This window comes from Capra hircus, chromosome 12 (assembly GCF_001704415.2).
Source record: "Capra hircus breed San Clemente chromosome 12, ASM170441v1, whole genome shotgun sequence".
NCBI classification, from domain to species: Eukaryota; Metazoa; Chordata; class Mammalia; order Artiodactyla; family Bovidae; genus Capra; species Capra hircus.
The window spans coordinates 55,440,238-55,461,245 of NC_030819.1; the positions used below are offsets into that span (position 1 = coordinate 55,440,238).

A 21,008-nucleotide genomic window follows, 5' to 3' on the forward strand; every position below is an offset into this window, starting at 1 on the left:
ACATGTAGCCCCTCCCTCCAGAGCCTCCCTCCAGATCCCCCCTCCACCCTCTATGTGATCACAGAGTGCTGAGCTGGGCGTCCTGTGCTATGCAGCAGCTTCCCGTGAGCCGTCTGTTCTACACGTGGCAGTGTATCTGTGTCAGTGCTACTGTCTCAATTCCTAAGGGGGTGCCCCCTCCTTACCCCCAGCCTGTGCAGGCTTTTGAGCTGCAGGTGATGCTCGCATTATCCCTGATGCTGTGAGAAAGAGTTCCTTCTTCCTTTCAGATAGCAGACAATCCCTGAGGTTTACAGCCTACAGTCCCGCAGATGAGCAAGGGTCATATGCCACCCCCGTGGTGAATGCTCAAGTCCACTGCCAGGGTCTAAGGCACATGGAAGAGGTCAACGTATGCAGCTTTGAGCACCCCTGCGGCTTTGAAATAAACACACTTGGAGAAGCGAGGTTGAGCAGGGTCTGGCAGAGAGATTTGAGAAGGTGTTGGTCCTGGCTCCCAATTGTACTTGCAACACCCCCCTAGCCCCAGCCTCCAGGAAGCATTCTCGCTCCCTACCTGTTCAAGCAGACTTAAGGATTCTCCTGGAACTGCCTGGCCCAGCGTCTATACTGGAGAGCGGATTGAGCCATAGGACAAGTGGGAAAGGAAAAAGGGGATGTGTTCCTTGCCTGTTCTAGATTTGTTGCGTGTTTCTAGGGTATGTTGGAATATTTACATAAGCCATTTGTGAATAGAAATGAAGGGAACAAACTTGTGACTATTACAGCATTATATTAACTTGTGTTGCAGGAAGAGGGACCCCTTCCAGGGCCCGAAACTGGGCTCTTGTCTAACACTCGGAAATGAATTGTCTGAGGAGACACATGTGCTGATGAAGCAAGAGATTTTATTGGGAAAGGGCACCCAGGTGGAGAGCAGTAGGGTAAGGAAACCCAGGAGAACTGCTCTGCTGCATGGCTCGCAATGTCGGGTTTTATGGTGATGGGATTAGTTTCCGGGTGGTCTTTGGCCAATCATTCTAATTCAGAGTCTTTCCTGGTGGCGCACGCATCGCTCAGCCAAGATGGATGCTAGCAAGAGGGATTCTGGGAAGTGGACGGACACGCGGTGTCTCCTTTAGACCTTTTCCGAAGTCTTCCGGTTGGTGGTGGCTTATTCCGTATTCCTTATCAGGATCTCCTGTCATAAAACAACTCATGCAAATGGTTACTATGGTACCTGGCCAGGGTGGGTGGTTTCAATCAGTGTGCTTCCCCTAATACTTGGGCAGGTAGATGAATAGGAGAAGATGCTCTAAATTCAAAAGAGTGGGTCCTCAGTTGCCTTTCACCTGCTGGGCAGGTGGCATAGGTTGTGAAGCAGCCAGGTTATGAGTTTGTAGGCCGGATAGCCCTTGGACGAGAAGAGAGGACATGCCTTGCAAGTGAATGTTGGAGCTCATTTTTTTTTTAAATGCTGTTCACTCCTCCAACAACAGTATAACCAAAGCCTTGTCTGACTCAGCCAGTTGAGTCAGACATATGGATGCTATATATGGAGTCCTATATATGGATACTCTTCCTTTCCTGTACGTCAGAAAGGATCTGCTTTTATCTAGATTTGAAACCTGTCTCTCCTTTCAGTTTCTTATTAATAAATGCAAGAATGTGATAATATTGAAAGAGTTTGGATCTCATCTGGTACTTTGTAGATGGAATATTAGTCTTCAATATGTTAGCTTGATAAAATCTGGAAATAGCTTGTCTCCCATGTTTGCCATTAAAAATAATGGTTAGAGAGAATTTCACTTTGGAGATACACAGCATGAAAGAAGTACAAATAGCTGAACATCGTATGAAATGATGCGTAATGTCACTAGAAGTAAAGTAATAAGGAAATAAAATAGCAAGACTTTAAACCTATCAACTTAAAAAACTGATGATTCTGTGGAAGCTTGGCCTGGGGGCTTAAGAGTATGGACTGTGGATTTACATTCCAGCTCTTCCTCATACTTTCAGAAGTTATTTAATGTCTCTCTGCCTTAGTTTCTTCATCTGTAAAAACAAGATAGCAAAATCTAGCCACAGGGTTATTATATGGATTCAGTGCAGCAAAGTACTGAAAATAGCACCTGGAAATGGTAAATGCTATTCAAGTGTGGAAAATAAATTCCTAGTGTTGAGCGAACTTCATTTCTTAAAAAAGTGCTTTTGAATCCCTGCGGTGTGCCTACTACTGTTGTGGGCTTGAGACGAGAGTGGTGAACAGAAGGTGGGATGGTTGGGTTGGGGGTTGCCTGCTCTCCTGGAGCTTACATAGGACAAGGGGAGGCTGATAATACACAGGCAAATAAACACAAGAACCAGATCACCTTGGGTGGTGAGAAGTGTGTTCTGAAGAGTGTCCAGATGTCTAGTCTGTACTTGGTGTCTTGGCATTCTGTCTTAGCATTTTTAAATTCTAAGAATTTAGAAGTGTTCCAGTTCTATACAAAATCTTGTGCGTGAATGTTTTTAGTAGCTTTATTTGTAATTGCCACAGTCTGGAAATAACCCAAATGTTCCTCAACCGGGGAAGGTGTGAACAAACTGTGGTACATAGTGTGGAATTGTATTTAGCCATAGAAACGAATGAACTCTGACAGACCCCAGGTCATGAAGAATCTCATATGCACTGTGCTTGGGAAAGAAGCCAGGCATAGAGGCTGCACACTGTATAGTTATATTTAAATGACATTCTGGAAAAGACTAAGTGTGGGAACAGAAATTAGATCTCGGTTGCCAGGGGCTGGGGTAAGGGAAGCAAATCGGGGGATTTTGGAGCCTGTGGAACTGTTCTGTATCTTGATTGTGATGGTGGTGGTCACAAGGTTGATTACATTTGCCGAAACTTGCAGAATGGTACGGTAAAGAGGGTACAATTTACCATAGATAAATTATGCTTTAATTAAAAATGAAAAGTTTCCCAAGCAGAAAAATAGTGTTGCTGTTCAAATGGCGAATAATCTGGTCATTGTGGTCGTGAAGATTTTCGGAAGAGAGGAGATGGAACAGATAGAGAGTAGGGAAATTGAGAGAGAGAAGGAAGATTGACGCTTTTTCCTTGAGGGCAGTTTGCGTTTATTCAGCAAGTAATTATGGGGCACCCATTATGTGCCAGGTCCTGGCATATAGTCTAGGCATAGACTATGCCTGTAAACAAAACAAAAAACCCTAATGGGGCTTCAAGTTGTGTATTAAGATGCAAATATGCTTTCCTGCTTACACAATGAGGCTACCTTTAGGAATGTATTGTAAGGGAGTAAGGGGGACATAAAGATATACATTCAGCAATTTTACGTGAAGAACTATTTTAAAAGACAAAAGCTGAAAACAACCTAAAGTCTGACAGTGAGAGATTGACAGGGAAATTATGGTAAAAGTGACCATTAAAAGAAATAAAATTTTTATTACTTTATGTGGAGAGGTGTCCATGATATGCAAAGTGTAAACCTGGAGTTAAAAAGCTGATTCCTGAGTGTTAAAAAAAATCTGGGGTTCTACACATTAATCTCTGTTTTTTATGGTGGGAGTAGGGGACTTTGGTATATTTTTTATTTTTTTACATAATGAAATTCCATTTAAAAAAATAATGGGCAATGTAAGTATTTGAATTTTAGGAAAAATCACTCAAGACAAAAACAAGTATTATACATAATAGGCAAAAATGAATGCCATATATATTCTAGGTAATACTCTGTCCTGGAAATAAGGATTTTTTTTTTAACGTGGAAAACAAATGCTTTCTGTTGTCTAATGCGAAAGAGGCTTCTTTTGGAGAAGCATGCAACATTTTTACTGGGGATACTTAAAATATCAATTCATTTAATATTTTGATGAAATGAAGAGTTGACTTGTTGGAAAAGACTGATGCTGGGAGGGATTGAGGGCAGGAGGAAAAGGGGACGACAGAGGATGAGATGGCTGGATGGCATTACCAACTCGATGGATGTGAGTTTGAGTGAACTCTGGGAGTTGGTGATGGACAGGGAGGCCTGGTGTGCTGCAGTTCATGGGGTTGCAAAGAGTCGGACACGACTGAGCAACTGAACTGAACTGAATTGAAGATTGGTCTAGCCTTTGGAAAGCCAAGTTATGTCTTTTCCTGGCCCTTCACAAAATAGAGCATTTTGTTTACACATTCTTCACTCAAAATAAAAATAAAATAGCCTCTGTTAGCTAAGAAGAAAAGGGAGATTTTTTTCTGAACACAGTTCTGATTATATGTTAGAATAAAATGTGATATAGTACTCATATTATGGACATAGATAAGGAGAGTAAAGCCAGCTGCAGAGAATGGTTCTAGTTTTACATAATTTAGCAAACGTTCACAGAATTCAGCACCATGGATAGCTACAGTGTCCTGGAATGTGAGTTACCATCTCCCAACCAGTGATTCAACTTTTAATCAAGCAATGAAACTGAATTTGTAAAGTTCATTCAGTCAGCAGTGCATCGAGTTTTAAACTACCTATACCTGTTGAGAATAAACATATACAGCATTTTGAAATAGGACCAAGAACCTGGCTATTCCTAAAGAATTGCCATTGCAGAAAGCACAGATGAGTGATTACCACAAGACTCTCTAAAATAGTTGAATACATTAACTTGTATGTGAACACTTGCAAGTCGCTTCACATAAAACTATCCTATTAAATTATAGACCTCAATAGATGCTCAGTAAAAATGTCAAGCTTTGAAAGTTGGTATTTTGACTTTTTTGCATCATTATTGTATTTACTGTTACATTTTGGGTTTACAGCCTATACATTTTTCTGTATTCTTAAGTTTTTCTGAAGGATAATTTGTTGCATGGTAGGAATTTTAGCTGGAGCTTCTTTGGTGACTAAGTTTTATTGAGTCAGATGGAATTGCATTTACATTCAAAGGCACAGCACTTGAATATTTATGTGAAAATTCACAACTGATAAAGCATTCCCTAGCAGACTTGGCAGCTCAGAAGGAAAATACAGTATTTTTCATATCTTTTAAAACCCATGTCTCCATTTAATAACATAAAAATCCCTCAAACTTTCTTTAGCTTTTAAATCTTCTAATTAAAATAAATATTGTGACAAATATAAATCAATCATGATGATCAGAATGTGTTTTTCCATATAGTGTTAGTTGCTCAGTCACGTCTGACTCTTTGTGATGCCACGGATTGTAGCCTGCCAGGCTCCTCTGTCCATGGAATTCTCCAGACAAGAATACTGAAGTGGGTTACCATTTCCTTCTCCAGGGGATCTTCCTGACCCAGAAATCGAATCTGGGTATCCTGCATTGCAGGCGGATTCTTTACCATCTGAACCACCAGGGAAGGCCCTGAGTATTCTGGTATAGCCCTCCTAGGGGGAAGGGAAGAGGGTGACTTAGTGGTTGACCAGTTGGGAAGGTAGACTTTGTAATCTCCATCTTAAAAGATGGAAAAAAAAATTAGGGCCCATGCTGTATTGAAAGTGATTCATCATTTTGAGCTCAAGTTGGGAGGAGATAATCCCAAGCACCAACTATGTACAAAAATGCTGTCCCAGACACTGTAGTGAATAGAGAGATACCTGAGCTGTTAACCTACAATCTAGTGAGCTTGTAGTTTAATAAAGAAAATAAGACACACAGCTATAATGAAACTGTAACTATAGAAAAAGGCTCATCTAAGTATAATAAAAGATGTGTGTGCTGAGTCACTCAGTCATGTCTGACTGTTTGTGACCCCATGGACTGTAGCCTGCTAGGCTCCTCTGTTCATGGGATTCTCCAGGCAAGGATGCTGGAGTGGGTTGCCATGCCCTTCTCCAGGGGATCTTCTTGAGCTAGGGATTGAGCCCAAATCTCTTATATCTCCTGCATTGGCAGGTGAGTTCTTTACCACTAGCGCCACCTGGGAAGCCCAATAAAAGATGTGAAAGTGAAAGTGAAGTTTCTCAGTTGTGCCCAACTCTTTGCGACCCCATGTATAGTAGCCTGCACCAAGCTCTTCTGTCCACGGGATTTTCAAGGCAAGAGTACTGGAGTGGGTTGCCATTTCCTTCTCCAGGGAATCTTCCCAACCCAGGGATCAAACCGAGGTCTCTCACATTGTAGACAGACGCTTTACCATCTGAGCTACCAGGGAAGTCATATTTTAAAAACAATTATATTTATGTATATAAAAGATGTACATAAATATAATTTTAAAAATATGGTGTGATAGTGCCAGAAGGAAAGATCTAGGGATTCAGGATGCAGAGAAGTAATATCAAGCTCCTTCTTCACCGTTTTTTGGGAAAGGGGAGAAAGGAGAAGTCAGGAAAGGCTTAATGAAAGAGGTGGCCTTTTGAGCTCAAAGGGTGGAGCTATGGGGTGCTTGGGCTCAGTCGCTCAGCTGTGTCCAGCTCTTTGCAACCCCAGGACTATAACCCACCAGACTACTCTGTCCATGGAATTTTCTAGGCAAGTATGCTGGAGTGAGTTGCCATTTCCTACTCCAGGGGGATCTTCCCAGCCCAGGGATTGAACCCACATCTACTACCTCGGCAGACGGATTCTTTACCACAGCGCCACTGGGAAGCAAGCAGCTATGGAATATGAAGGCCAGCTTTACTGGCAGGCACATTTCAAGTAGAAAAGTAAATGGGATTAAAGCCTGGAAGCATATATGGGCCCAGTGCTCATCAGACCTTGAATGTCAAGCTGGGAAATTTGGCCTTCGCCCATCATTCAGTAGTGGTTTGGTCACATTGGTGGACAGCACAGAGATGGGGGTCTGCTGAGGTCTTCTGTGTCCAGGCATGCCTTCCCTGCTCTACTAGGCAGAACAAACATAGGAACAGGAGATTGAAGCGCAAGAGGGAGGAAGAGATTGCATATGAGGACCTAGATCCTGTCCATCTGCTTAATGATGCAAGAACATATACGCACCCAACTAAAGAGGTTCTAGACAAGTTGGTCAAATCATCAGCAGAGATTGCGAGCCGGGGAGAGTCAGGAGAGCCGGAGACATCCCTGACGGTTAATGATGGACAAAGACGGTTTTGTTTGTTGGCAAGGAGGAGGGTGCAGTGCTTACCTGATGTGTCAGTGAGCCTGATGCTGAGTCTGTGTTAGATTTTAGAAAGCACTGGTCACTTGTCACTCTCTAGCAATTACTTTGTGGACTGCAGTGTCTGATACTCTGGTTTGGGTTGTCACTGCCGAGAACTGATTTCCTGCTGCCAGCCTCCGCAGTTCGAGCTCAAGAGGTCTGTTGGTTTCATGCGTATAATTCTGCCCTCAGAGAATTAGAGACGCTTCCTTTGTGGGTTGGCTCACATTTGTGGGATTCTTGCTTTCTGTGACTTTCCCGACCCAGAGAGTGTGAGGCTCTCTTAAACTGCTGTCTTATTGATTTACCTACATGCTTTTTGTATTTGTGCCAGAGGCACAAAGAAAACACCTTAAAAACTGAATAAAGAAAGAAATATGGATGTTCTGAGACTCCCCTCTGTGTCAGGGGACTGAGGCTGGGATCAGAGTGTCAGCACCCTGGTTAGGCTTGAGGCAGGACCTGGGGGTACCACTGGCCTTCTCGGGACCAGCCTGATCTCAGGAGTGGGAAGATGAGGATGTGAGTACAAAGTGGACAAGACGGAAGTGCAGCACGGCAGCAGGGGAGGGTGTACACCTGTGCACAGGTGTGTGTGCTTGTCTGTTTTTTTCTGTTTTTTACTTGAAAATTTTATTGAGTATAGTTGATTTACAGTGTTGTGTTCATTTCAAGTGTACAGCAAAGCAATTCAGTTGTACATACACTTATATCTGTTCTTTTCTGATTCTTTTTTTTTTTAATTTTTATGTTTACTTTATTCTTTTCGATTCTTATCTGATTCTTTTCTCATACAGTAGTTAGAGAATATTGAGTTGTGTTCCCTGTGTTGTGCAGTCAGCCCTTGTTGGTTATCTATCTTGATTTAGTTGTGTGTGTGTGTTAATCATAGGTGTGTGTGTTTGACAGGATTCTGTGAACAGGGTGGAAAAGAGTGGAAAGACCTAAGCTAGGATGTTACTGTATCCTGTGGTGGGGAGTAGGGAGAAGGGACAAATAAAAAAAATGACTGACAAAAATTTAGCTTGTAGGAAATGATCTCATTAATGGAAAAAGTACACGCTATGTGTAGATGCAAGCAAATGAAAGGGAAAGAATATTTATAGCAAGAATACTTTCATAGGGGATGTGAGGCCTGAGAACAACCTAACACTGGGAGCGTGTGATGTTGCTTTCTATACTGATACACTAAATTTGATGACGTCCACCAGGTTTCTCCGTTGTGCAGATGAAGTTTTCCTTTGTAGGAAATAAAGCAGTCTGGAGGGTGGTGCTCTACAATTGTGTAAATATCCTGTTTCCCAACAGTTCTGCACTTGGTGATTTTAGCAACCATTGGTGTCCCTCATCCAAGATAATTATTACTCTGGTGAATACAAAGTGGTGATTTTTCTAATTGTCTAATTTTTCTTGTATCAGTTGGTATTCTTCTGTGAAGAAAAACCTTCCTTTCTCATCTGCCCTTTTAAATCAGTATCAGTGTGAACTTGTGGGTTTTTAAAATATAAACTTAAGATTTAATGTGTGTTTATAATTCATTTCTAACATTAATCATTTCGATGTTACGTTCTGCCGTGCCCCTATCAGAAAAGTTTTGGAGAAATAGCATCTGGGTTGAGTGAATGAAGTAATGGTAGGAAAGTGATGAATAAATCTGTGTTTACCGAGAGTTTCTATCTGTCAATCTACTGTACTTTTCTTTTTATTTCTCTCTAGGTCTCATGGACTAATTGGCTCTCATTCAGCCGGAACCTAACAGATAAGTCATCCTTCTGTGTGTGAAGACAATGCTCAGTTTTAAAACTGCTCTGAAAATGATGAAAGCAGGATCGCCCCGGTGACGCTGTCAGGGGGCAACAAGCAGCTTGAGAATTTCCTCTTCTCCAGGTAGCAGCTTGAAGGAGACCCTTTTCCATTAAGGAGGACTGCATGGCAGGCAGCCCCCACTGACGGCTGGAAAATGAGCGTTCCCGTGGCGCCTAAGAAGTCATGTTACAGCGAATTGCAGGACAGCAGAAACGGATCAAAAAATAATAATGACCGAGTCCTGAGTTTGGGAGATGCCAATGCCAACCCCATCGTGTTGGAGGTTGGCTCCTCTTCTGACGAGCCTGCCACGTGTGCTGTGCCAGAGGAAGTTGGAAATGCAAATTCGAGGGGACCAGAGAGTAGTCCCCGTGTCCCGAAGGAGTTTCACCCACTTCAGGGCTTTGCAAAGGCATCTCAGGCTGGCCCCACCAGCCTGAAGGATTTTAAATTCTCTCCAATGGCTCAGAGAGAACGGAATGAAGAGTCCGAGCTGGAGAGAGGCGCAGACCACCTGCAGGTCCTTCGTGGTCTCCAGGGACCAGGTCTGCCGAGTCGGAGGACTGTCATGGGCGAGTCCAGCCTGGAGGTTCCAGCTAAGCGGGAGGCTGATGTCCCCTGGCCTGTCGCCAAGGATAAGTTGGCCAAGACCCTTGACAACGAGGAACTGAGGAGGCATCCTTTGGAAAGAGTTAGCAGTTCTGCTGCAGCAGTGGACGTGCTCACAAAGGAGTGGGCTGGGGGCCTGGCCTGGCCGCTTCCACAACCCACAGGGCTGGGGTCCCCAGAAGCCCTGCATCCGGTGCCCAGTGGTGGCGAGGGGCTGCCGAAGACGGGGACAGCCCTTTCTCCAGGGCTGCCTTGTCCTCCAGTGGACGGGACCTCAGAGGGAAAGGGCGCACGTCATCCTAAACCATCTACCTCAGTAACCATGGAGACCGTCCCCTTAGAGACCCATCCAGAGAGGGGACGGGTACCCAAGCTCAGCGCCCAGAGCACAGCACCTTCTGCCCATCCAGAGGGTGCTCTTGATTGCTCTCCAGCCTCAAAGGATGTCCTGAGGAGGCCAGAAGCACAAGTGGGTCCAGGAAAAGTGGAGCCCAAGACAGAGCTGAAACCTGTCCAGCCCAGGGCTGTGCAGGAGTTCAAGTCCACCCAGGTGGGCGAGCTGGGGTGTCGTCAGGGGCATGGTGTGTCACCTCTTGGGAGAAAGGAGCCAGCTGGGGAGGCGCAGCCAGGAGCCTCGGCCGCTGGGTTAAGTAGCCTGGCACACAGCGTTCCCCACCCCCTGGACACAATAAGAGACAGAGATGAGCCAGAGAAGGGAGGTGAGGACGGGTCTCTCCGAACCACCCCCAAATCGAGCCCCGGTTCCTCACAAGCTGCGGATCAGCAACCCATGGGCATAAGTTTACCAGGTGCAGCTCGGAAGCTGGGTGAAACAGTGCCCAGCGGCGTGTCAGCAGGGGATGGTCATGTAGCTTTTGTTCCTGGAGATTCGACTGACAGCAAGCCCTCTGGTGCCAGCGACGAGAGAGGCGTCCTGGGAGGTGGGAACAGTGTCAACACTATGGTTTTTGACTCAGATTCCTCTGTTGGAGAGAGCAAAACTGGGGTCCCTGAGCCCCCCAACCCTCCAAGCAGCTGCTCAGAAGCCGAGGAAGGCCAAGAAGTCTCTCTGTCTCTTGCAGAGACCAGGAACCATCTAGAACCTGCAGTAAAGACTGAAAGCACCTCCCCAGTGAGGGCAGATGTCCTTCTTGGTGTCCCCGCGTCCCTCCACCCAGAGACAACTGTGAATGTGGCCCGCCAGCCCCCGCCACCCAGCAGCCGCTTTCAGGACTTGGGCACATCAAGTGTGGATGTGGGGTCCCCCCCGGCTGCCCTGCCTCCCGCTGACAGCACCGGGTTGTCACACACCTCCCCCAAAGTGCCTGCCAAGAACGCCTGCCCTGGGGGCCTTCCCCGTCCCGAGGACACACCTGCCTCACTGGAGGGGACGGTGGGCCCCCCGGTTGAGAAGAGGGAAGAGCGGGCGGAACCCAGGCCCGTCGTGATGCCCAAGCCCAAGCACGTGAGGCCCAAGATCATCACCTACATCCGGAGGAGCCCGCAGGCTCTCGGCCAGGTGGACGCGTCGCTGGTTCCTGTGGGGCTCCCTTATGCCCCGCCTGCATGCAGCATGGCTCTCCCCAAAGAGGACAAGGCGGCAGGTGCCGACCTGAAGCCGGCTGCCGGCCTCTACGAGAAGTTCAAGCCGGACCTCCAGAGGCCTCGGGTGTTTAGCTCCGGACTAGTGGTGTCGGGGATCAAGCCCCCAGGACATCCCTTCAGTCCAATGAGTGAGAAGTTTTTGCAGGAGGTAAGAGAATGTCATTGTGAGACAGTCTGTGAGTTGAACATCCTGACGTTCGTGAGGTGTTTTCAATGAATCGTGAAAGCAGAGTGTCCTCTTTTAGCAAATTATAGATGATGATGGATGTATTTGTGTAGAAAGGGGTGTTTTGAACTAGAGCAGATTGCAGGCAAATGAACAGTTTCCTCTGGAAGAGACTGATGACCAGAATGAGGTGGATCTAACATCTAAAGGGATTCTTTTAAATTCCACTTGACATAATACATAAAAGTTAGAAAAGCGTTTAAATTGGCTTCCACATTTAAATTGTTCTTGTTGTTGTTCAGTCACTCAGTCGTGTCCGACTCTTTGCAACCCCATGGCCTGCAGCACAGCAGGCTTCCCTGTCCATCACCATCTCCTGGAGCTTGCTCAAACTCATGCTCATTAAGTCAGCAATGGCACCCAACCATCTCATCCTCTGTTATCCCCTTCTCCTCCTGCCTTCAATCCTTCCCAGCAACATCAGGGTCTTTTCCAATGAATTGGCTCTTCGCATCAGATGGCCAAAGTATTAGAGTTTTAGCTTCAGCATCAGTCCTTCCAGTAAATATTCAGCGTTGATTTCCTTTGTTTTTGATCAGTCGCTTAGTCATGTCCAATTCTTTGCGACCCCAAGGACTGCAGCATGCCAGGCCTCGCCCTCCTTCACCATGTCCTGGAGTTTGCTCACACTCATGCCACCAAGTCAGTGATTTCCTTTAGGAATGACTAGTTTGATCTCCTTGCTGATAAGTGAGCATAATTCTTCTATAAAGTAGTGGGAAAAAAAACCCCAAATGAATATATTGGTCAAATTGCTCAGACTTGATCCTCTTCTGAAGGAGAATATTTCGCTACGGGAGACTTTTGTGTTTGTACACAGTACAGTGAGTAGAAAATAACATGTTAGGGATGGGCTCTGTTTTAAGTCGAAACAATAATTGCAGGTGGCATTTAGCTGAGTGCCCGCTATGTACTGGGACCACTTGGCGCCACGTCTCATCCTTGCTCATCTTTGCTAACCCTTGCTGTGGTTCTCTGGAGGGTGAGATTGTGGTGCTCTCCTCATCGTCCGGATGAGGAAGCAGATTTGGAGAGCTCTGAGTCCCTCATCTAAAGCCACGAAACAAGGGCAGCGCTGAGATGGCCACCTGGGTCCTCACTGTGCTGCCCCTCTCAGTACCGCGGGGCTGGGGCCAGTTGTTCTCCCAGAGCTCAGAGAGCAGGTTTTCTCTGGACTCAAATCTCATGACAGCCAGCGATCAATTGAGAGGAAAGTGAGGCCAGGTCAGCGTTTCCCCTGATACCCTCCAGGTCTGCCCAGGCCGCTGTGGACACGGACTGGAGCCGGTAGGATGGCTCAGCTGTTAGGATGCCCTCCGTCTGGCTCCTTCACTTCCTGACCACCTGGCCTTCCTTCCCGCTCCTTTTGCTGCCTCAGGGCCTTTGCACGTCCCTCTGCTCAGAATAGTCTCCTCTCAGACACCCGAGAGACTGTCCTTCACATTCTGTAGTTCTCTGTTCAGAGTATCACGCCATTACGGAGCTTCGTTTGAGGGAGTGTAGGTGGTCCTGTGGTAAAGTATCTGCCTGCCATTGCAGGAGATGCAAGAGACTAGGACTTGATCCCTAGGTTGGAAAGAGCTCCTAGAGAAGGAGATGGCTACCCACGCCAGCATTCTTGCCGGGAAACCGCCAAGGGCGGAGGAGCCTTGTGAGCTACAGTCCATGCGATGGCAGGGAGTTGGACACGACTGAGCACGCTTCATTCAGTTTTTCAAATAAAGCAGTTCTGTGCCACCTTCTCCCCACAAAAAGATACCCCAGATTTTTCTCTGAGAAACACATTTGTGAGAAAAACTGTATTTGGAGATACAGGCAAGAATCCTGTTCTTTCTCTGTGACCCGTCTTAGCGTTTCTTGTGTATATTTTCCATCTTTGTGGCTTCTGGTCCTTCCGTAAAATACAGAGTAATTTCTGTTTTAGATGCACATTCCTGCCTGCCCACCCCTCAGATATTCTGTAGTCTTAACCGTGTGGAAGCCATCCCAAGTCTTCACGAAGTGGCTTGAGTGTTTCTGCAGCTTTAGTAGCTCTGATGGGTCGGGAGAGACCCTGTTAGCACAGGGACAGAAGTGCCACTGGGCACCAGCCCCATGATCTGAGGACTGTTTTCTGCCTTAATCAGATCTAGGGCCCAGACCCTTTCTTCAGGCTACAGTAAGAATCTATTTGCTTGTGTGCCTGAAATGATTTTAGAAATTTGAAATCACGAGGATTCTTTAGTTTGCTTTTAAATTATTTCTCTAAAAATACTCCATTGGAGAGGAAGGGAAAAAAAAGCTCCATTTGAGGTTAATCTCTCTGTGTCTGTGACTGTGCAGTGACACCTGCTGTGTTTTGTCAATCAAGATGAAAGTAAAGAGTGTGACGCTTTTTTGTAGACGCTCTTGTTTTATTAAAAATGCACAGATTAGGCGTCTAAGGAATACTTTTTGTTATCTTACCAGAGACAAATTACCCAACAAAATGATAGGCACCGAAGTTCCTGTAACTGTTAAGGTCGTTTTTGAATGGTGGCATGATGAATTTTGACCCAGGAAACCTATCCAGTTTGAAAAAAATGGAATAATTACTGAGATAAGACATTGCAATCTGAAAAAGCCAACAGATGTAGGTTAGAAATGATAATTTCTTCACGAGAGCACCTGCTGAAAGACATGAACAATGACACCAAACATTTAGACACTAAAATTTAAAAATCGAGGGAATATGAGTATAATTGAAATGCCAAAGATTGATAGTGAGAGAGTAAGTAGAAATGGTAAAAATTTCATCAGAGAGCAGATGTAGAATATTCTTTCATAGGAATATAATTTGCTGGAGCCTGAGTTCAGTCTATCTACTATAGCGATCATACATATTTTACAATGTGATTATGATAAAACTTTAAAGGCCTCATCTTTTGTTTCAATAATGTCAATTTAAAGAGAACTTTTATCTATTTCAGCATTAAAAGAGTATTAAATTAAGGGTTTATCTCTTCAGCAGCCTGGATCACAGCTTTATAGCTTCTATTAAAGAATGTTGTTAAATGCCTGTGATTCCTGAGTAGATAGGGGTTTGACTTGTAAAATGTATTGTGATTTAGAGTAGACTTAATTAACATGTATGTCTTTTCATAAGCCTCTGACTCTTATTTTTTTAACTTGAAGTGAGATTATTTTTCAGTGACTTATGTTCTTCATTTCTAGCACAAGGAAACACTGATGCTATGAACAGGCTTTGTGAGTACAGAATTGCATATATAAAGGTAGCCATATGATTGCATATATGTAAGGTAGCCATCCATTGTGTTCTAATCCAAACTGTTAACCACAGGGAATAGTAACATGATAACATGATGTTATGTTATTGGATTCAGGAAAGAATGAAACATGATTCCTTTATTTAATAGATGTTTGTTGATTTCAGCTCTGTGCTAGACATTGTTCTAGGTGCTATGAATTCAACAGTCAACAAGACTCTGCCCCAAAACTTCCATTCTAGCGAAACTTGCTCAAACATTCCTGGAGGCACCACCATACTAGGGAAGACAATCAGAGGTAATTCAGTCTCTCATTTTTAATTATATCAACAGAATATAGAGGCCTGAAAACACATCTTTCCATTAACTTCTCTATTCTTCCATTAAATAACCTTTCCTCCCTCATTAACAATGCATAGTTTATTTCCTAAGTAGCCTAATAAAGACTTAACCTAAATTGATAAAGTTCATCAACCTGTTATAAGACAAGGTCACCAGCAAAACTGTGCCTTTTCTCCTTAGGAATAATGAAACTTTCATAATTCCATGAACATCTGCTAAATTCTTGCCTTGCATCATTGACATTACTTATAGACTGACTACTTGCACAAATTCCAATGATTTCATAGCGATAAAATTTTAAAATCTTATGGAGGGAGTTCTTGTTTCTCCCAGTGGAATGTAGATTCATAGAGTATTAGAACCAGCATAGACCGAAGGGATCATCCCGTTGTGGTCAACTTAGAGATGAAGACCCTGGGCCCAGAGAAGGTAAGTGATGGGTGATGGAGCAGCTCAGTGATGCCAGAGTGGTCATTGTTGGAGCCTTGGTTGTAGGACGAGGTTCAACGCTCATCCTATGATGTGCGGTTTTCTGATTGAGCTGCTGGTCATTTATCCTAGGTCGCAGAACGCCCTGGAAAAGAAGAATTTTGTTCTCCTCCCTATACTCATTACGAAGTTCCCCCAACTTTCTATCGATCGGCCATGCTCCTTAAGCCCCAGCTGGGATTGGGTGCGATGTCACGTTTACCGTCTGCCAAGAGCAGGATCCTGATTGCGAGTCAGAGGTCTTCAGCGAGTGCCATCCACCCACCGGGAACCATAGCCGCAGCTGCCAGTCTCTACAGTTCCGACCCTGCAGGTAACCAGTGCAGCAGGGACTGCTTTTCCTGCTGTGCTTTAAAGTAGTGCGCGAATAAAATGAGGGTAGCGCTCTAAAGTAGGAACGCCTCTGCTTCTTTAGAAGGGCCTTTTCCCGTTCTTCCGTTTGATTGTAGATATGGACACTTGTCAAGACTCCTCTATCTACTGCTGTCTTCCTCTGTGCACCCTTAAAATGACGGCCCTTATGATCACCACTTGACAGCTTTTAGTTTCTCCCCTCGCTGATACATCTTATGGACCAGGGTTCAAAAAATTGTTTCTCCAAAGGGCTACCTAGTATTAATACATATTTTAGGCTCTCTGGACCATAATGATCTGTGTTGTAACTACTTAGCATGCATGTGGCCAGAGACAGTATATGCATGCATGGGTGCACCTGTGTTTCAACACAGCTCAATTTGCACAGATGCAGGCACACCGTGGAGATGCTGTGGGTTCAGTTCCAGTATTTGCTTGACGCAGTAAAGCGAGTTTTGAGGGTTTGTGTGTGTGTGTGTGTGGCTTCCCAGTGCACCTAAAAATTATGCTCATGCTGTGTCTGCTCAGTCTCTCAGTCATGTCCAGCTCTTTGTGAACCCATGGACTGTAGCCCACCAGGCTCCTCTGTCCATGGGATTTTCCAGGCAAGAGTACTGGAGTATGTGGGATAGCCATTCCCTCCTCCAGGGGATCTTCTCGACCCAGGAATTGAACTCGTGTGTCCTGTTTCTCCTCCATTGCAGACAGATTCTTTACCCACTGAGCCATCTGGGAAGCACTGGAGTCTGTTAAATGTAGACTATTAAAGTCTGTTAAATGCAATAACAATATGTATTAAACATGGCAATAACATTATGTATTAAAAAGCAGTGTATCTACCTCAATTAAGAGCTGTTTATAAAAAATCTGAACCATCATCTGAGCCTTCAACAAGTCATGCTAATAACATCAAATATGACTGATTACGGATCAACATAACAAGCATAATAGTAATTTAAAAGTTTGAAATATTGTGAGAGTTACCAAAATTTGACACAGAAACATGAAGCGAGCAAATGCTGGTTGGAAAATGGTGCTGATAGAGTCCTCAAGGGAGGTTGCCACAAACTTTTGGTTTATTTAAAAACGCAGCATTTGTGAAGTGCAGTAAAATGAGGTATGTCTGTAGGGGACTGGATTTGGCCTGTGGACAGAGACCTTCCTGAAGTACAGCAGTGACCGTGTCACTCTTTTCAGCTTGTACACGTCTTGAACAACCCGGGTGTGCCCACAGAATGGCCCTCCACCTGCCCCCGCCCCGTCCTGTTCTGCACTGGCTGGACCAGGTCCCCCCACTGATGTTCTCTGCTCTTCTCTTTCTGTCTCTCTGTCCCTTCTGCTCGTGTCATTTCCTCTAAGTTTTACTTTATTGTCCTGTCTTATTACAGAAATAATACATACCTGTTGTAAAAAAACTTTGAATATAGAAAAGTATAAAGAAGAAAGTCACTGTACTTACATTTTTAGCATCCAGCCAGAGTTAATAATATGGAAATTTTTCTTCCCATGTGTTTCTTTCCGTGCATGCTTTAGTAGCTGAATTAATACTGAATGTGAATTTTGGTTTTTCCTACTAATATTATATTGTAGGCATTTCCTGTGCTGTCAGTGTTTTAGAAATATTTTAATGGCAGCATGACATTCTGTTTTATTCACTTATTGTTTTAACAAATTCTGGGTGGTTATTATGTACTAACAGTTGTAAATTGAGGGCTGCAGCAGTGAGCAGAGAACTGACTTTGTGCAGCTTAGTCTAATGGATGAAATAGACAGTAAAAAAGCACAAAGATAAATGCATTACTAGAGATTGTGATATGTTTTAGGAAACCGAGAAACATAGTGCTTTGAGAAATTGCAACTGTAAGAGTGTTATATGAATGGGACAAAGGTGGTTCTGGGCAGCCTCTTGGAGGAGGTAGAAAAATGGGTGGGGAAGAGAATCAGGATTTACTTATGCAAATTGGGCTTTGCTCATTCTCCACTCTCTTCCATAATGTTGTAGTTTGAATCTTTGAATTTATTTGTTTTCTTTCATATTCTTCTCTTAGATTATCTGAAGTATAATTATTGCATAAATGCGTATTCTAAACATTTTTTTAAGGCTGACTTATTTTCTAGAAAATGTATAATAATTATTTTTATACTGTTGCTGAAATGCTTCTCAGTGCCACTCCCTTGCCAGTGTTGAGTATTACCGTTACAGTGATTATCACCACTACTGCTGTTATTATTGTATTTCTTTTAAAAACGTTATATTTTGCTTGGCTGTATCGGGTCTTAGTTGTGGCATGCAAACTCTTCGTTGTAGCAAGTGGGATTTCTGATCAGGGGTCACACCCAGGCCCCTTGCATTGGGAGCGTGGACTCTCAGCCACTGGACCACCAGGGAAGTACCTGCAATTCTTTTATTATTAGTGGAAGAAAACATTTTTTAATCTGTTTGTCATTTTGTGAGTTGTCATTTACTCAGGGGATTACTGGTCGTCATAGTGGTTAGTTGTTTTCTTGGCAAGCACTGCTGTAAAAATCAGATTATTTTTTACTGGTTCCCATGATGCATGTGTGTTATGATGGATCTACCTGCTGTTACAGGACTGCTGCAGGTTAATTATGTGTTCAGTCATTCATTCAACAATTAGTGCTGTGGGGCAGTTACATGTCAACCTTGTTCTAGGTGTGTGATAAAGCCGTGACAGCAGAAAAAAGTCCTGGTCCTTGTTTTAGAATTTTAGGATGGGAGTGGGCACACTTTTTTTTTTTTAGTGGATAAATAAATCACATTGTTTATTGGGAGCAGTTGTTCAGTTGCTCAGTCATGTCTGACTCTTTGTGACCCCATGAACTGCAGCCTGCCAGGCTTTTATTGAAGAAAATGAAGCAGAGAAGGACGAGTAGGAAGCTGGAACAGGAAGAAGGGGGATTCCAATTTTATTTTTTGAAGAAGTAGTTTTAAATGTTTGTTTAAGCATCTACTTGCATTTTCTGCTCCCTTTATGTTTTTATGGCTTTTTTGGTTGTTGCTTTGTTTTCATGTATTGTATATATTTCTTTGGTCACGCTCCACGGCACTCAGGATCTTAGTTCCCTGACCATGGATGGAGCCTGAGCCCCCTGCATTGGGAGCGTGCAGTCTTAACCACTGGACCACCAGGGAAGTCCTAGGATTCCAATTTTAAATAAAGTGGTTGGGACAGGCCTCCCTGAGAGATGACCTTTAAGCCAGCCCCCAAAGGAGGGCAGGGAGGAAAGAGCCAGTGCAAAGGCCCTGGGGTGGCAAGAAGGCCAGAGAGGCTGGAGCTGAGTGAGGGGAGGATGGGTTGAGAATGGGAGTAGACAGGTGATTGGCATGGAGCGGACTTGCAGGAGGCCTCAGAAGGTCAGCAACCTTTGACTCTGAGTGAGGAAACCACTGGAGGCTTTGGAAGTGAGGAAGTGGGGCAGTGTGATCGGAGTTTTGCGTCAACAGGACCTCTCTCAAGTCCCAGGTTGAGAGCACGCTCTTAAGGGGACAGTTTGTCTGTGTTATCTCCCTTCCCTGCCCCACACACTGCCCTCAACTCTACAGACCTTGTTCTGTGTCTTCAGCTCCCTGTGATGGACAGACTCTGAGCCCCTCCTGCATCTGCTCTGGCATGGACCATGCCTCCAGGCAGAGGGAGTGGCGGTGATCAGGCTCCTCTCTTCATTTTCCTTCTCCAAAGGGTCACATTCTTGTGTTGGCTGTTGTACAATTTCTTCCGAGTCCTCCATGGTAGACTGTCCCACTGGAACCCCCTACCCATTTCCTCTGTGTGTGTGTGTGTGTGTGTTAGTTGCTCAGTTGTGTCTGACCCTTTGTGACCCCATGGACTATAGCCCACCAGGCTCCTCTGTCCATGGGATTTCCCAGGCAAGAATACTGGAGTGGGTTGCCATGCCCTCCTCCAGGGGATCTTCTTGATCCAGGGATCCAGCCCACGTCTTTTATGTCTCCTGAACTGGCAGGTGGGTTCTTTACCACTCTATGTGGGGAGCATCGTGGCTTTAGTGTGGCTTAAAAGAACCAGATATGCTATAAATACAAGCTAGTCCACAAAGCATGTTCTCCCAGTTTCTTGTTATAAATTAGCACTCTTTCCTAAGACCCTTAGAAGTTTACAGATCTTAAGGTGATTTTGCTGAAAAATAACCCTAATCACTTCCCTACTTTGCACATGACTTCTTGTTTTGTGTGTGGAGTTTTCTGACTCTACAGTCAGGCATAAACCTATGAAGTTTCACTGTCAAACTCAAGATGCTGTTTAAGTACTCAAAGGACAACAGCAGGACTGCTAGTTACCTCCGTTTGTTGTTGTTGAGTGTTGTTGAGTCTTGTGACCCCATGGACTGTAGCCCACCAGGCCCCACTGTCCATGGGATTTCCTAGGCAGGAATGCTGGAGCGGGTTGCCATTTCCTTCTCCAGGGGCTCTTCGCGACCCCAGGAATTGAACCCGGGTCTCCTGCGTCTTCTGCACTGGCAGGTGGATTCTTTACCACCGAGCCAGTGGGGAAGCCCCAGTTACCTCCCTCTAGGTGGACATAAAATCTGTCTTAGTGAAACCTAAGATTGAATATAAAGACAATTTGTTAAGAAAACACTATTTTTTATTAGATCCTTCACTACTGAAGAGTTAAACGGGCAGTTCTTTTCCGTACTGCCTTTTTAGTAGATTTATATGTGTTTTATGTTCCTTTTTTCTGAAAACCATCTCTCGTGGCCTAATATGTTACATAAAAGTTGTTAACTTATCCAGTGTACACCGTGTCAGGATATAATCTGTATTCAGGGAAATAAGTATACCCAGCGTTGCTGAGAGCATGGCTGTCTTGTATCAACTGGGGTACCCTGAGAGAACTGTAATATTTTTGATGGGGATAGTTAAAGTGTCAGAATCAAATTTTTAAAAGACAAGATGAGAATACTTTACTCTAGAAATAACCAGAGAAGTTCAGTCAGAAAAGGTAAGTTGAGACAATTCTTTTGTAATGAATTCTTCTTGGTAAAGGTAAATTTTATTTTGGAGCTCAACATACTGGGTAAACTTGGCTCTTTGGTAAATTTTTTCAAAAGGCAGGTTGAATCCTGCTGAATTTTAAAATGTAGGGCTATCAAGGTAATGTAACATATATTGAAAGACAAGTAAACTTGATTCAGTTCAGTTCAGTCACTTAGTCGTGTCTGACTCTCTGCGACTCCATGAATCACAGCATGCCAGGCCTCCCTGTCCGTC

General features: G+C 44.3%; 1 protein-coding gene across 2 annotated transcripts in view; it reads left to right on the plus strand.

Annotated features, from left to right (window-relative positions):
* Positions 1–21,008, plus strand: part of MTUS2 (microtubule associated tumor suppressor candidate 2) — a 384,721-nt gene that overhangs the window by 114,428 nt on the left and 249,285 nt on the right. For both annotated transcript variants that reach the window (XM_018056605.1, XM_018056606.1), the window contains exons 4-5: positions 8,798–11,249; positions 15,476–15,716. In XM_018056605.1, coding sequence (XP_017912094.1) covers positions 9,042–11,249; positions 15,476–15,716 — 2,449 coding nt within the window. In that variant the 5' untranslated portion in view covers positions 8,798–9,041. The remainder of the gene's footprint in view (positions 1–8,797; positions 11,250–15,475; positions 15,717–21,008) is intronic.